The sequence below is a fragment of the Aplidium turbinatum genome, chromosome 2 (genome assembly GCF_918807975.1).
Source record: "Aplidium turbinatum chromosome 2, kaAplTurb1.1, whole genome shotgun sequence".
In the NCBI taxonomy this organism is placed as follows: domain Eukaryota; kingdom Metazoa; phylum Chordata; class Ascidiacea; order Aplousobranchia; family Polyclinidae; genus Aplidium; species Aplidium turbinatum.
This window is the reverse complement of record NC_137473.1, coordinates 32254764-32272553: the sequence shown is the minus strand read 5'-3', so window position 1 is coordinate 32272553 and position 17790 is coordinate 32254764. Positions and strand designations below refer to the sequence as shown.

Sequence of the window (17790 nt, the reverse complement as noted above, 5' to 3'; positions counted from 1 at the left end):
CAGGCAAGACACAACAATAACACAGGGTTGAGCATTACAACAGTATATTACATATTTACAAATAGTTCAACATTCAAACGTTTTCGACTTAACTTAAGTCCTCATCAGGAATCTGTAAATAATTATAAACTACAATAAATTTCACTTCTTGACAGTGACTACCGTAACTAACTGACTAACTAAAAGCATCGAGAAACACGCACGATTAAAAGCACTGGAGTGGAAAACATACAGACAGACGAAAAATTACATTAAGAAAAGGCAACTGCATGACTAAGTTACAAACGAATTTGCACCACGGAGTACGTGATACAACTAGGCTAATAAATATTGAGGAGAATGGAGGCGCCACCGGCAAATAATTGTTTGTTTAGATTTGGATTGTAACGTTTGATTAACAACGCTTTCTGAATTTTTGTGTCAAATTGGGATTTGCCTTTGCGTAAAATTTTAAATGAGTCAGCAGAGAATTTTTGATCTGTGCAAAAAGAACAATCCATGATATGGTCCTTGATGGCACTTTTCTTTAAGTCTCTAAAGTTCAGATGCTCCCGTACTCTCGTGGTCAAATGTCTGGTGGACATACCGATGTACGTCAATGCCGAATCACACGGACATGTAAAACAATATACGACATTTGAGCAGAGAGACGAAGGCGTCTGGGACTTTAGTTGAAAATACGAACTAATTTTAAATGTTTTATAAACAGGAAAAACGTCCACATCAAATTTATTTTTCATAAACTGTCCGATTTTACGAGCAAACGTTTTGGATTCTTTTCCCACAAACGGAATGGACAAGCAATGCTTCACATTTAACTCATTTTCAGCCTTTTCTTTTTGGTTGGAATTCTCAGAGATAAAACGATTCAATATTTTCTCAAAGTACAATTTTGGATAACCATTATTATAAAACATTTGTTTCAATTTCTCTATTTCAATATTAAAAAGAGCATCATTGCAGCAAATCATTTTAGCCCGAGCTAATAGGCACAAGATCAAACCAGACTTCCATTTCAATGGGCATAATGCATCAAAGTTCAAAAACAAACCAGTATGAGTTGGTTTGCGCCAAACCCAAGTATCAAATCCAGTGGCATTAATTTTAATTTCAACGTCCAAAAAAGGAAGGGTTTCACGTGCAGACCTTCCTTTTTTGGACGTTGAAATTAAAATTAATGCCACTGGATTTGATACTGGCGCAAACCAACTCATACTGGTTTGTTTTTGAACTTTGATGCATTATGCCCATTGAAATGGAAGTCTGGTTTGATCTTGTGCCTATTAGCTCGGGCTAAAATGATTTGCTGCAATGATGCTCTTTTTAATATTGAAATAGAGAAATTGAAACAAATGTTTTATAATAATGGTTATCCAAAATTGTACTTTGAGAAAATATTGAATCGTTTTATCTCTGAGAATTCCAACCAAAAAGAAAAGGCTGAAAATGAGTTAAATGTGAAGCATTGCTTGTCCATTCCGTTTGTGGGAAAAGAATCCAAAACGTTTGCTCGTAAAATCGGACAGTTTATGAAAAATAAATTTGATGTGGACGTTTTTCCTGTTTATAAAACATTTAAAATTAGTTCGTATTTTCAACTAAAGTCCCAGACGCCTTCGTCTCTCTGCTCAAATGTCGTAGGCCTATATTGTTTTACATGTCCGTGTGATTCGGCATTGACGTACATCGGTATGTCCACCAGACATTTGACCACGAGAGTACGGGAGCATCTGAACTTTAGAGACTTAAAGAAAAGTGCCATCAAGGACCATATCATGGATTGCTCTTTTTGCACAGATCAAAAATTCTCTGCTGACTCATTTAAAATTTTACGCAAAGGCAAATCCCAATTTGACACAAAAATTCAGGAAGCGTTGTTAATCAAACGTTACAATCCAAATCTAAACAAACAATTATTTGCCGGTGGCGCCTCCATTCTCCTCAATATTTATTAGCCTAGTTGTATCACGTACTCCGTGGTGCAAATTCGTTTGTAACTTAGTCATGCAGTTGCCTTTTCTTAATGTAATTTTTCGTCTGTCTGTATGTTTTCCACTCCAGTGCTTTTAATCGTGCGTGTTTCTCGATACTTTTAGTTAGTCAGTTAGTTACGGTAGTCACTGTCAAGAAGTGAAATTTATTGTAGTTTATAATTATTTACAGATTCCTGATGAGGACTTAAGTTAAGTCGAAAACGTTTGAATGTTGAACTATTTGTAAATATGTAATATACTGTTGTAATGCTCAACCCTGTGTTATTGTTGTGTCTTGCCTGTCTTTTAAGTTTACAGTTTGGCATGGGCCTGCAAAATTTTTTACCCTTGAGTGAAAATATTACAAATGAACGCTAATGGCGCTAGTTTCACTATGGCAACGGTTTTCCCGAGAAGTGGAGCTGCAAAAAGCATGACTTATGCTTTTTGCAAGCTTTTGATTGAAAAGCTGCAAAATAAGTTAAAATTCTATTCGGCGAGTGGAATTTAACAATCGTGCGATACTATGGAAATAAGTTCTTCGGACAGCGATTCTGAGCTTCAACTTCTTGAAGCAGATGCGAACAGTAATATTGCCCTCTCTGTATCAAGTGATTTGACAGAGAGTGTAAAAGAAGAAAGTTTGGAATTTGTGGACAATAACGTCCAAGATATATCAAAGTATGTAGCTTTAAATTGGATTGATGTAATTTTGTCATAAAAGCAGAGTTTTACATACATAATCTGATAAAATGAACATACTCTTACCGGTAAGCTATGCTTCTAGCCTGTGGCTAAAAGAATTTAACAGTTCAACATAACAGACAAGGGCATGTCTCTTCTGTGGCATCTAGTCAACAAAGTTGATAACAGGTAAGAAGATTTCCCTCGACTTCCCAAATTTTTTGTCTTGGTCTTTACCAAGCTCGCAACCAGGGGGGGCATTGGGGGCATTTGCCCCCCCGAAATTTTTTGAAAATTTTTTAAGCGTTTTATGCAGTATGAAATGTAGGCCCTACTATACGTCGTACACGTACAGCCATACTGTAGGGTACCCGGACATTTTGTCGAAAGGACATTTTGCCGAAAGACATTTTGCCGAATAGACATTTTTTCGAAACTCATTTTGACAAAAGACTAATTGCCGAAAGGACTAAATGCCGATTAGACAAATTGGCAAAATTATAGAATTCGGTAATTAGTCCTGTCGGCAAAATGAGTTTCGGCAAAATGTCTTTCGGCAAAATGTCCTTTCGGCAAAATGTCCGTGCACGTACTGTGGAGTGTAGACTATCGAAACCGAAAGTAGGCTACGCTGGTTGGAAGCTATGCTAACAATTTTGTTCGATAAATTAGGCTGGCATCCTCATTATCTGTTTCGTTAGCGTATACATACGGTAATGTCAGCATCCATCATCACCATAAAAAGCGTTTAAAAACAACTAAATAATTCGAGATCAAAAGCAGCTGCGATAGCGTGGTGAATAAGCTACTCAGTTGGGCTTAGGCATTTGTAAATCTGATTTTAAATGAATTCTTGAAAGTGAAAGGCCAGCAAGTGCGATTGATGCGGTGTCAGCAATAGAATCACAAAAAGAGTTTTATCCAAACATTTACAAACTTTTGATAATTTTGGCTACACTTCCAGTCACAATTGCTTCTGCAGAAAGAACATTTAGCTGTCTACGACGCTTGAAAAGTTACCTTAGAAGCACTATGTGGCAGGACAGGCTTTCTGGACTAGCTCTCATGCAAATCCATCGTACTCAAATTCCAAGCGCGGAATTGGTGTTAAACGAACTTGCCAAATCAAGTAGAAAGTTAGACATTATGCTCTAAATTAAAATGTCATTTTGCATTGCAAAGTCAACTTCTTTGGGCCTACAAACATAAAAACTTGTTGAGCCAACAAAATGTTTCAGGATTGTAATTTGTAATTACCGTGTTGAGTTTATTCATATGTATCTGTTTGTTTATGTTGATGTAAATATATGTTATTGATTAATTTATGACTTCAGTCGTGCCAATGCAGTTCGTAGCCTACAGATGTTGTATTTTATTTGTAACCGACTGAACACATTACTGTGATATCGTAATTTTCTTCCTTGGGTAGTCATAGCTAAATGAGAAAAGGTTACAAAGGCTAGTTTCCTTTAATGCTGTACTAAACAAAAACGTGATTGACATAAGTTATGACCACTCAACCGTAGCACGGTAGTGCCACACACTCTATCAATGGGCGTGGACATTACCATAAAAATGTCACAATGCATCATTTTAATGTTTGTTCTTTGATAAAAATTAAATGCCCCCCCCCGAAAATATTTGCTGGTTGCGGGCCTGGTCTTTACTGAACATCAGCCTATTTTGTTTCAATGTAACGCTGGCACTTGACGTTTGTCACATTTAAAACACTGCAAGCAGCTGGATCGATGACTAATATATATAGTCTTTCGCTGCTTCCTGTCTGTTGTGGAATCTAGATTGGTATTGTGCTATTTTATTCGTATTGCTTATAATTGTACCCTATACTATTCACGCAACAGACAAAATAAAAGGTTTCTCTTTGTTATTCTTCATGACTGGGTTTCTGCCAATACCTGAAAACATCTACAGATAACATGTGCAAAATTACATGTAGTTTACCATATGACAGGCTAATAAAGTTCCCAAAAACTGTCTGAAGACCTAAATGTTTCCTTGTCCACCCAGGTAGTTCACTTGGATAAATACATCTGGATTTATAAACATTTAAACAGCAATATCAAACATTGATAGTTTAATTCCTGAGGTGTAGGTACCCTTAAGTAATGCATTTTTAGTTACTTTACTATTTTGCTATTCTACAATCTAGTCTTACCCTCGATATTTAAGAATTACGAGTAGCTCTCATACATATTATTAAAGACCTGTTATGATCAACATTTCATTGGTTTAATATCATGTAAAACATTTTCTAAGTTAGTTTACTCTTATTGCAACAAACAGTTTTTACCTGCCTTAATTCTAAGTACTGTTATTAATAAAAAGAAAATTACATATCATACAGGTCAAAGAGTGATTTACCTTCTTCACTTACAGTGGAAAATTTAAAACAATATGAAGATGAAACAAGTCCAGTTGACGTGGAAGAATTGATGGCTAAAGAAAGACCAGGTTAGAGTTTGTCAATATTTTTTACACTGATTTGTTACAATCTCAATTTTGTTTATTTGAGTTCATGTTTTTCATCCAAAAAAGGAGAAGATCTATAATTTGTAAAGGTTGAGCTAAGTTAATATTCTGAAAGTGTTCAATATTTTGCAAGTGTGCGGATGCAGTTTTTGTTATATTTCAGCAAAATGTAAAGAGTTTTCTCAATGTTTTAGAACTTATCTTGTTACAATAATAACTACTGTAGCCTATTAGTGAACTCAAAGACAATCATTTTCAAGTTTGGATTGATTGTGAGAATCTTTATTCTCAGACCGAAGAAAACCTACTTGGAATCTTAATCTTGGCAGTTTTACATATTGCAGGCCTAGCCTACTTGTGGTGGTTTTGAACCACTGGTGCAGGTCTGGTCACAGAAATTGACAGAGTGAGATTTTCACATGTTGTTTATTAAGCGTTGTTGTTTATGATGCGCCACTGAATAAAGTTCAAAAAAATGAAAATCCTTCAAATGCATTGCTCACTTTCACATGATGTTATTGTTGGACAAATATTTATAGTAGCCTACTGGTAATGACTTTTACTGATTTTGCAATTTCTGGTGATCTGTAAACAATTTTACAATGAACCTACTTTTATTGTTTCAGCAAGCACAAACTATAGTGACTTGGATACAAAAGAAAATGACTCAGAAGGATCAGAATCAAAAGAAAAGCTAAATGGAAAACCACCTAGATTTCAAGATCGTCTTCAGTGAGAACACATAAAATTTATACAAGTGTGGTATCAATAAGGATGTGTGTTTTTACAATCATATTGATATGCTTAGACAGAATGCGTTTGCTTGAGGATATACCATTAGCCACATCTTTAAGCTATTGTATGCATGGGTGGTGTTTTAAAGTTTTCGAATAATTGTGGAAATCTACCTTCTTTATTCTCAGATGGTGAAAGTTTCTTTGGATCCTAATCTTGGTGGTTTTGAATGTTTGGAAATAGAAACTTACTGTTAGTAGATTGGCCTGTTCTTCAGAATTGACATACCTGTACCAAAATGTTACTAACATCTCTTTTGTTGACCTTGAGCTGTAGGCTATTCATTGCAAATGTTGTGCTCAATCAAATGCATATGATATAATCTTATTCACTATCTTGTGTTGATGGTTCCTGATGGGTGTTCCACACCTTTGTTTTTTTTATGGTTTGTTGTTTACGAGATTGAAACAGTATGTTTGGTATGTTTGAGAGAGTATCTATATTAATATTTCAAGCATACAATTCATATGAATTTCCCATTATTTTGTTACCGTTTTGGTAGTGAATAAACTTACTTCAACTAAATTCACTGTGATATTATTGTTTTTACAAAATATTTATACTATGGTAACATTGTCGATGGTGTATCAATAATTTGTAGGTATGACAGAAGTCCTGCTGTTCCGTTTATAACGCGCGGCCATAAATTCACTGGAGAGGAATATGAAGCCATAACGATTGACGTCCAAACAGATGAAAGCTGGTTATGGCAAGACTACAGCATGAAGCAACCAGGTATTTATATTTCTAGGGCTGTCTGCTCGTCTTCAATTAATGGGTATTTGTAATTTATGTGAAAAGGTTTACCTTAAGTCTATATGTCACATAGCCTGCATAAGTTTGAAAGTATACATACAGACATACCTGTTCACCATTAAGTTCACCATCTAGTCTAAAGCATTCTAATAAGCTAGCAGTCGAATTTCTGAACAAATTGCTGCTAAAAACTTGTTTGTAAAACTCGAAGTAGCAAGTATGCTTGATTGCTTGTTCTAAAATTGTAAATTGTTGTATTCTTGAACTCTTTTCAATTAATGCTAATGAATGTTTGCATGCTTTGTATCAATTTCATCAACTTTAATTACTCCACACACGGCGAACTAGAGAATATTCTCTAGTTCGCCGTGCTCCACATCCTTTTTTTCTTACTGCACCAGGGCAACAACAGCGTGGGGGCCAACAATTCGATGTACGCGATTCATTAGTGTTCCCTCCCGCCGGTGAGGACATAGAGCAACCTCGTATTTCTTCGCCCTACCTCCAGCATGACAACGTCACTTCCGATGTCTCAGCATCTGAAATAAACGAGTCAGATGAAGAGAGAGTAAAGACAGATACTTTGGAAGTTACTAAAAACATGTAAGTTCTCAAAACAAGTAAAATACTTTTCAAATCGATTGCATTTATATATGTCTTGTTAACGGTGTTACTTGTGTGACACACGTTGGTAATACACGTTTGTAACATGTACGGTATTTGTCACATATTTTTAGGGGAGACATCTCTACATCAATCAGTTCTACTTCTGCTGTATTTTCCGGGTTGTCAATTGTAGCGGATGCGGAAGATAAAGAAGCAAAAGATGAAGATGGTCCAGTGGTTGAAGTAGCTTCATGTTGTTTTGAAAATGCATTCTGTGTTGTTGTTTTAAAGATATTTTTAGGATTAAGAAAGACTAAAACTAACAATTTATAAAGTTGTTTTGATTGAAGTGTTTTTTCCACTGTTGTTATTTTTCATCAAGCTACTCTCTCTTCTTTTTTTCTACATTATTATTATAAGGTTTTGTCAACTGCGCAGACTGTAGGTTACTGTTTTGGGCGATTAGGTCTCACCTGTGTGGTGCAGAAAAATAGGCGACGAGTAAAAAGACCCGAGTCCTGTTAATTTCCGTACACCAGCACATTTGTTCATGGGGTCTTCAAATACTTGAATAGGTCAATGTAACTGAATCGGACTTGGAAATCGATACAAATGCAAGCGATGATACAATTAATACGGTGTCCAGTGTTTTGCCTCCATTCATTCTGCAATACAAAGCCGAGTCGAAAGAAACCGTCATTGACTACGATGATATCGAGGTGTGTGTGAGTTCTTGCCAACTGGCTGGTCCAAAGCGACTTTTTGGCTTTGGTTGCAGATTGAATTGCAGAGTTGTTGTTTTGCTGCATGATATGGCCACATTATGTGTGTTTGTCTTTGTCAATTTTACAGTTTGATTCTATTTGTAAGAAATTTAATTTTGAAGTCTCAAAGTTTTGAATTTTGTAGCAAACCATATGCCATGCATATGCGTTGTAAACGCTTTGCATTAATAAAAAGAAGTGCATTTATTTATTGCGATCCTTACTGTTGTGAAAGTTTAAACCTTGATGGCCTAAATTTAAAAATCTCCTGTGAAATCTTCTCCCCTGAGGTTCCGTCTGCAGACATTGAAGTAACGTACAACGCAGTTTCTTCACTAATAGGAAACCCTCCCTCATGATATGAAATGGGAAGATTTAACAGAGACTCAAAGAGAATATTACGAAGTTATCGTCCAAGAAATGAAAACTAAAAGGGAAGTTGAAGGCAAGAAATATTCCAGATCGGTAAAACAAAAGCTTCTTGACATAGGACCACATGACTCTTTTGGAACTACACAGGTTGGTTGGTACTGGACGTCTGCTTGCACTTAAGTGTGCACTTGAGTGATAAATTGGTGCTGTAGAGTGGTGCTTAAAGCACTTGTGTGCGCTATGAGAGGTTTGATCCTATTTTTCTCATATTGGTAAATTTATGTTGGATTTGTAGGCTATAGTTCTTTTCAGATCAGTTAGAATTTTGTCAGACTGAACATATTTTGTTAGCTACCATACTAATGTTTGTGTGTAGTAAGCAGACAACTTTTATCGTGCCTCTTAAATGTATTTTTACGCCACTGTTTTGTTAATAACTGCCACATCTTGATAAAGTTATCGGGCTCTCAAACCATTATTAATATGAAATAAACATTTTCTAAAGCTTATTCAAGGGGTACCGGTATATCCCAATTTATCCCATAATTGGGTATCATTGATTACCAACTTAATATTATGCAATGTTAGTTTCACCAGTTAGCCTAATACTTTTTGGCTCGTGGAAATAGTAAAAGATTTCATGACAAATCTCTTTACTGTACGGTACGGTACGCTGCAGATGAAATCGTGCAATAATGACTTTGTAATGGAAAAACACCGAAGCATGCTTGAAAATACACCAATCATTCAAAACTAAAAATTTACTAAACAAACTATTTTTTTAATTAATTAAACTACCATTCAACGTTTTATAGGCAGAGAAAACTTTTTCTCGAACCGTAGAAAATTTCATTATCAGATCACCGCTTCAATGCGTGATGGAAATCTACAGATAAATCTGCATCAGGCATTGCAGAGTGCAAAAAACAGTGTTGCAGAACGCGTTTTCGAATATTAAATTCTCATCAGTGCAACTACGTTTATGAACGCAATAACAACGGTTAAATTTAAACTCAATACAATACATTACAAACATTATAAGGACATATTCTCAGTGTTCAATTGAATATTAATAACAGAGACATCAGAAAATCACTTCCCGCATGCAATTCCAGACCGACATTACTCACTTAAGGTGTTTTTTTGTTAAAACAAACTTAATGTTCAAAGCAAAAAAGCCATCACAATGAACATCTACCGAAGTATACTAATTTACAGTACTTAGATAAGCACTGAAAATTAATAGACGGTATTGTTATTAATATCAATTCAATATGATTTCAGTGATTATAATACAATGCAATACAGTAGCGTATCCAATTAATTAGCGACGACTTTTTAAAGTACACGTTAATTCGAACAGAAATAAGAATTTATCAAAAGTCTCAGTCATTTTAGAAAGATTTCACCACCGGTTACAGGACCATCTTTGCTTGTTTCCTTGACAGAGTCAACTCTGATTGATTATATACGCCTTGGAGAGTAGCTAGTTGAGAAAATTCAGATAATATGAAACCAAGGAACTTTAAGAAATAATTAATTAAACTACCATTCAACGTTTTATAGGCAGAGAAAACTTTTTCTCGAACCGTAGAAAATTTCATTATCAGATCAGATCATTTCAGTGCTTATCTAAGTACTGTAAATTAGTATACTTTGGTAGATGTTCATTGTGATGGCTTTTTTGCTTTGAACATTAAGTTTGTTTTAACAAAAAACACCTTAAGCGAGTAATGTCGGTCTGGAATTGCATGCGGGAAGTGATTTTCTGATGTCTCTGGATTTATTAATATTCAACTGAACACTGAGAATATGTCCTTATAATGTTTGTAATGTATTGTATTGAGTTTAAATTTAACCGTTGTTATTGCGTTCATAAACGTAGTTGCACTGATGAGAATTTAATATTCGAAAACGCGTTCTGCAACACTGTTTTTTGCACTCTGCAATGCCTGATGCAGATTTATCTGTAGATTTCCATCACGCATTGAAGCGTTGATCTGATAATGAAATTTTCTACGGTTCGAGAAAAAGTTTTCTCTGCCTATAAAACGTTGAATGGTAGTTTAATTAATTATTTCTTAAAGTTCCTTGGTTTCATATCAACTATTTTTTTGAATAAAATTTTTTCTGCTTCCGGCACATCTTTCGACTAATAGAAGTTGTCATAGGAAACCGTATACTTTACGCATTTTCACACCAAGTTTGTCACTGTACCATAAGTAGTTTTTGAAATCCTTGAAAATGAGGCGTTTGGAACTTCAGGAGGCGTGCCCCGCATCTTTATGACGTCATAATGAACTAAGATTTTGGTTGTCGAGTTTTTTCCAAAACCCACCACATCAGACCCCAGGCTTTTTGAAAACCGAAAATGGTGAAAATATAAAACATCTTAATGTGAAATCTACATTTTGCCGCATATCCGTGGCCGATGTGAGTAACAAGAATATAATGGTCTAACCGTGTCAGCTTCCTACTGTCATACTAATTCTTTCGGTTTATGTCAGGAACGAAAAGCCGCGAAAGAAAAGGCTGCCGAAAAATTGAAAGCTCGAGAATTAGAAAAGAAAAAGGAAAGTGTTGCTGCCGCTGCTGCTGCTGCCACAAACCAAGCAAACTTTTACTCGTGTAAGAAAATAAACCTTGGTTAATTTTGTCAACCTTCAGCCAGAATTTGTTCTCTTGTTTTGACCATAAAAAGAGATGTAGCCTACAGCAGACTAGACCTACTTTCTCGTTTCTATAAATTTATGTTTAATGTTGAAAGTTTTACGTTATCTAACGTGGAAAGTAACCATTCAGATATATTTTGATCAATCTTTAAAATAATGTGTGTTTTACCTTTTTTCTCTTGTCTTCAACCGCATCTCAGTTTGTAACTTCGTAAACTTTATTTTGTGTGTTATTTGCTCTGATGATGCGCATTGCCATTGTGCGCGAAAAGTCAGTGAAGCAATAAATCAACTTGTTTGTCTTTGCTTTTAATTTCATTTTTCATCAGTTGAACGTTGAAACTAGTGCTAGAGACGAAAACTTATCAGGTAATCACCAGCATAATAATAATCGATTTATCTTCGAATCAAACTTTGCAAATATTGTAGCATAGTGCACAACATTGAGTCACTTGCCTCTGTCCAAAAACTCAAAAACAGAAACATATGCTTTTAATGCAGCCTGAATAATCGTCGCAGTACTTGAATTGATAGTGGGCTGCTTACTGTTATGATTATTCAGCTTGAATCATTTTATCTTGCTTTTGAAAACGAATAAGCTAAATTATTCTCAAATAACAGATGAAACATATTTTTTTCAGTCGCTCGTCAGTTAAAAACCGTGAACTATTCTCTCTCCTCCGAAAAGTGCATCGACGACGGATGGACTGTTCTCCCTGTCACTCCCGCTGCTCCCATTGCACGGGCTCAGGAGTACTTTATCCAGGACACAGAATCAGATGTTCTCAGTGCAAGGGTTAGATTATATAACAAAAGACACAACTTTGCGTCACGTCACATTGTATTGATACAAAATTATTGTTTGTAATATCATAGGTGATGTTACAGTAACCAATTTGAAATTAAATACCTTCTGACAGGTGTCAAACCCACAACACATTGTAAATACAGTATAATATATACAGAAAATGTCGGTTTGTAGATCAAAATAAAGTATGAAACTACTGTACAGTTAACCGTATCTATCTGCTGCAAACGTTATTTCTCTAGTCTAAATGATGGGCCTGTTTTCCTTGCTGGAACACTATCTGCTTAGATTTGCGTTTACCTAATTGCCAGTCTCTACTGCAGTTATTATAACCACTCTTATTCATCGAGTTTAGTTAAATCACTATATTTTGTTCGATGCATAAAAATGTGATCAGCTCACAACGGTGCTGCCTCTAGCTTTCACTGTCTTACTGGAAAAGTACGTTTTTCATCAAGATTTCAGAATGTTTGTTATACATTTGGCAGTTTTACAGCGATAGATGTTGAATTAAGAAATAAAGTGATCAATGTGATATTGAATGCTTCATAACAGACCTCTTATTTCACTATAGAGATATCATGAAACCTTCGTCGAAAAGTTTTACGACAATGGCCAGATGTTCCTGAGCGTATTTCCGGATGGAACCGGAACGATATGGTATTCTTCTGGAAACGTTGCCATGTCAATTGTAGCTTCAGAGACAAAAGGAAAGCTCATCTACATCGTCCAAGAGGTAAAAAGTCATCTATTGCTTATCAGTTGATTTTTAATATAGATATTTTTAGCTAAGTTATATACATTGCCAACATTTGCTATTAAGTTACTACAAGACATCTTGTGAATCACATCGCATGAATTGCGCAATCCGGTATGCGAGATCAGAGTTTGCAGCAAAGAATGCTCATGCACTGAGTGCTGTTTTTATCGATAAAAACTTTTTCTATCGATGCTGTGCCTTTTGGCATTGATAGGCATTTTGATATTATAAATATATAGATTATTAGTGCTATAAAGCCTATGGAAACTTAGCTACCTTGCCTTCCGTCCACTTAGTATTTACCACAAAACGTAACTCACTATCAGTGTTATATAATATGTGCCACTGTATCTATCGTAAGTTGGTTTTTACGTTGTTCTTAGCTCTTTACAAGACCAGAACTTTCAGCACATGCGTGTATAAGCCCACCTGAATATATTGGCACCCGTGGAAGGTCATGAAGCCATTGCACAGTGTTCATCAATAACTAACCTGTCAGTGGATGATGTTTGATTTGCGGGGAAATGTGCTTGAAGGTCACATGGCCTAGTGTATAGTCTGTTTAAGTGTTCAACCTATTTAAATATTACATTTTCTTTAAAATTTACCTCCCAGGACAAAGACCCCGACGAAAACCCGAGCATTCATGCTGTGTTCGAGCCTGACGGAAACTGTACTTGTTATTATCCAAGTGGTATCATCCGTACAAACTTAACCCCATTTGGAGGTGAATACTACAGGTAAAGCCTGAATGACTGGTTATCTTCGAGTTCTATGTATTTTGACATAGCCTAATAGCGTTTTGGCATAAATTTAAATTATATTTTTAACATGACAAGTCTTTCTTTTTAATCAGATGTCTTTTAATGCATTGTTATCTTTGTAAAAATTGAAAAAGTACTTTGCAATTGGTAGGTTTTCAATCGCGTAGCAGTAAGTTAAAGCAAACCTGGTTTGCATGTAAACTAGTGTTGAACATGCTTCTACATACCTTGTTGTTGATAACACATGTGATGTTGCTACAGATAAGTTGCGTTTCCTCTACGTTATCTTGTAAGGTACATACCTCAAGAGATAAGACGCATCTTATCGTTTTATCACCAGTTGGTTTGTTGGCTTCGGTTTTAGCGCTATACCCAATAATATAAAGCAGATAGTTCTATGATAGTTCTACGATAGATAGTTCATATTCCTCTTGACAACAACAAACATGTTGCCGGTTGAAAATGTCGGTTTGGCGATGTTGAAGCAATGTAAAAGTTTCAACTACCGCTGGCTGAGATTGTTTCTTGTTCAAGTGTACCAAGCTTCCTGAGATAAAATTCATATTAATACTTGATTTCGATAAATTTGTACAGCTGCAATGATAGACAAATGAAATATAACTGTCTGATGTTTTTCACAAATTTCTGCAGTCCAATTGGCGAAAGATTGAAAAAGTGGAAGTGGAAAGATAAAGACACTCACGTCCACGCCCCTCCATTTCAACCAATCACGCTTGGTCTAAACAAAAACTTTGGAGTTCGCATTCTTTCTCAAGAAGGCATCCATGTTACATTTGCAGACGGCAGGCGAAGTGTCCGGCTCAATGTTGGGACAAGACTTGTGGTGAGATGTTTTTAATTTTCCGTTTTACTCCATCACCGAAAAAATTGAAAATATATACCTTTTTTATAAATGAGGCCTGAAGGAATGAACAAGGTGCAGAATATATCATCAAGAACATATCTTGTCGCATTCTTTGTAAATCCTCTGCTTGTTCTTGTAATTCGTGCATTCTTCTCATCCCACTGAAAAGTGAGAGGATAAGGGTTTCGTTGCATTTTCTAGCAAAGATATTAAAAGAAGTAACCTGACGAGTTCGTTTTCTCCTGCCTCCTTTCAGCAATCAAACCCAATCAATTATTACACTCTGAATAGAAATAACCGTTCGATTTCAATATCCAGTTCGACTAGGTGTCGATTGAAGATCGCACGATTGGAAGCGAATTAATGCGGCCAATACGAAAATAATCAGCCACTCACTACTTGCTTGCTTTATTTATGTGGATCAGTTATTTAACGATAGCTTAGGCTACCTAAGTGGTGAGACAAGTCCCTTAAGTCCCAAGTTGAAGTGGTGAAACAAGTCACTTGACGCTTAGAACATGGAAAATTTTAACAAGAATGGTGATTATTATTAAAGCCAACAAAATCATTAAATCGCCCAACGCGCTTATGGATTGTGTACTGTGTAGTAAACAATAGTGTAACTCACTGCAATGTTTGTGACAGCTGCAGCGACCGATCCCTAAAGAAGACCCCATTGATATGGACACATTTTTGTTGCAAGATAGGATTGCATACACTCAGTAAGCATTACTTTTCGTTTTTTTTTTTTTTGATAGATTGATACCAGTGTCTGTTATTTGCAGGAGTGTGGTTGTCAAAAGGCTGCACTTTGACATTGCAAGAATCCAGAGAAGTGATTGACCACCGTCCATGGTTTTTTGTCATATCCAGGATAATGCCTTAGTTAGTGAGATTTCGATTAAGTGGACAAGGAGACAAGAAATCCAGTCTCCCAGTCTACTTTCAAGCATGTCTAAGTACCTTGCCAACCACACAACAGTGTGCCCTCGATGGATGTCGAATCGACGTCTTCGGAACATTATAGCTACCGGTGCTCATTCCACCTCACAACAACCAACTAGTCTTGTAGCCTTTATTATCATAGTAGAAACTTACCGAAACAATTTAGAACCATTTGCCTCTACAAATAACTTTCAATGAAATGTCAGGTCTCTGATTGAGCGCATCAACAACACTTTCAAATTTTCCCATTCCCCTCGAAGAAACCAAATCAAACTTCCCCACTACCTAAACACGAAGCTTGATAGGGCCGCTGCTCATCGGGCTAAACTGGAGCGCAAGCTTCCTCCTGTGGAATCAGTGAAACGAAGTTCGCAGAGTTTGGTACCGCAAGTCAGCGCCAGGACAAAACTTCCACAGGTATCGCGTGTGACACGTAACACTTTGTTATATTTTTAGTTTATTATTTTGACGATTCAATATTTTTACCACTTATACTCTTTTGCGCCCATCAGTATCATTCTAAATGGTGCTCGTTAATGCGTAACACAAAGCTTTACTTTGTAACAAAGCGCCACTAATCTGTTTGCCCCTGTTGCGTGTCGCCAGTCGGAAAGTATCAAGGATGCTGTGTACAAAAGTTTGGAATTGGAAACATTTTCAGGTCGTAAGAGTTTGTACCAGAAGTAAGAACCCTGCCCCGGAAGCCCGGCAAAACCGATATGATAAAAGTAATCACATATTTGTGTTGACGTTACCTTGCTAACATGCTCAATAAGCCACTATTTTAATAGAAATAAAGTAAAGCCACAAATTCAGACATGGTTCAGCAATCTTTAGAAAATTAAACTACATTCGTCTTATTGACTAGCTTTTCCTTAAATTCATCGGTTTTTCATTTTCTAAATGATTAATGAAATTCTTTTTACTTAGTTAAATCGTTTTATGACTTCAGATTTCTCAAAGCAATAAGAAGATTAAACCTTCCGGCCGTTCTCGAGGAAAAGTTCAAAAATCAAACCATTCAAACGAGCTCATGTTTTCAGTGACTGTCAACTGACACTAAACTTAGCAAGCGGATTCCTTTAATTCTTTCTTGATTTATGTCTATATCATGTGAGCAAATAATATACGTCCTTCTTACAATAGTTTTATCGCAATTTATAACCTTATTGCAACTGCCTCTGGCGCTTAATGTGGTAAAAGATCGTTTTGCGTTAATTTTGTGTCGCCAGATGTAGCGACGACGAACACATTTGCAACTGATCTGTCCAAATCTTGACACTGTGAACAAGGAGCGATAATTGCATAGAATTGTTTAGTGTTTTTGCTCTTGTTTGGTAATAAAGATGTCGTGAAAAGTGGTGAAGCATTTTGTTTTATTGTAGCCTATAGACATCTACTCTTTGAAGTGGCTCATTTTAGGCTACATGTTTGGAGTGACATGTGTGGGCGTAGTCTACGAAGTAGGCTATATGCTTTCTCAGCATACTGGGGAAGAAGGGCGTGATGTGATACTTGTTTCACAACTAAAAGATACTTTCAAATCTCACTCTCAAAACGCAGCCTATTCAAAAAAATTTTTGTCCTAGCTTATCCAATATCCATGCTTGCGCCAGACATGGTATTAAATGTCTCGCTAAAGACACGCGTAGGCTACTGTCGCGTAGGCTACTGTCGCGTAGGCCTACTGTTCAGCGGTGTCGAAAAGGTTCCCTCTCAAGCTTCCTACACAGCCGACCGATGATTAAAATGCAATGTGTCTCTAAAATACTTGCTTAATTTCAGAAATTTTCCTCGTTCAAGAATTGGTTGAAACGCATCCCTTATTGGTTGTGGTGATTTTATCTTACTTTTTATTTAGTAAAAACATTTCATCAAAAAAAAATATTAAAACGAGGAAAATATATTGCATAAGCCTTAAAGGTATACCGCTGGTCTAACTAGGCTACAGTCCATTAGCGATGTCAACTGTTACTATAGCCCAGGCCCGCAACCAGGGGGGGGGCATTGGGGGCATTTGCCCCCCCCGAAATTTTTTGAAAAAACTTTAAGCGTTCTATGCAGTATGAAATGTACTATGAATAGACGTACGTCGTACACGTAAAGCCATACTATCGAAACCGAAAGTAGGCTACGCTGGTTGGAAGCCATGCTAACGATTTTGTTCGATAAACTAGGCTGGCATCCTCATTATCTGTTACTCAAATTCCAAGCGCGGAATTGGTGTTAAACGAACTTGCCAAATCAAGTAGAAAGTTAGACATTATGCTCTAAATTAAAATGTCATTTTGCATTTGCAAAATCAACTTCTTTGGGCCTACAAACATAAAAGCTTGTTGAGCCAACAAAATGTTTCAGGATTGTAATTTGTAATTATCGTGTTGAGTTTATTCATATGTATCTGTTTGTTTATGTTGATGTAAATATATGTTATTGATTAATTTATGACTCCAGTCGTGCCAATGCAGTTCGTAGCCTACAGATGTTGTGTTTTATTTGTAATCGACTGAACACATTACTGTAATATCGTAATTTT

General features: G+C 36.2%; 1 protein-coding gene across 3 annotated transcripts; it reads left to right on the top strand.

The window, feature by feature from the left end:
- Positions 1–2394: 2394 nt before the first annotated feature.
- LOC145765410 (uncharacterized) lies at positions 2395–16614 on the top strand. Of its 3 annotated transcripts, XM_082577231.1 has the most exons (16): positions 2395–2654; positions 5023–5129; positions 5774–5879; positions 6544–6677; positions 7100–7301; positions 7436–7547; positions 7880–8023; positions 8411–8587; positions 10948–11068; positions 11754–11908; positions 12495–12656; positions 13296–13420; positions 14096–14288; positions 14955–15031; positions 15461–15671; positions 16207–16614. In XM_082577231.1, exons 1-16 carry the CDS (start codon positions 2500–2502, stop codon positions 16309–16311), a joined length of 2286 nt encoding a protein of 761 aa, XP_082433357.1. In that variant the 5' UTR covers positions 2395–2499; the 3' UTR covers positions 16312–16614. The 3 variants fall into 3 exon arrangements, with proteins under 3 accessions (XP_082433357.1, XP_082433358.1, XP_082433359.1); XM_082577232.1 differs by lacking the exon at positions 7880–8023; XM_082577233.1 differs by lacking the exons at positions 14955–15031; positions 15461–15671; positions 16207–16614 and adding an exon at positions 15095–15299.
- The last annotated feature ends 1176 nt before the right edge of the window (positions 16615–17790 follow it).

Coding starts and splice junctions, on each gene's coding strand:
- LOC145765410 (XM_082577231.1), top strand. CDS start 2,500: ATGGAAATAAGTTCTTCGGACAGCGATTCTGAGCTTCAACTTCTTGAA. Junction 2,655..5,022: donor AACGTCCAAGATATATCAAA/GTATGTAGCTTT, acceptor CATATCATACAG/GTCAAAGAGTGATTTACCTT. Junction 15,032..15,460: donor GATAGGATTGCATACACTCA/GTAAGCATTACT, acceptor ATGAAATGTCAG/GTCTCTGATTGAGCGCATCA.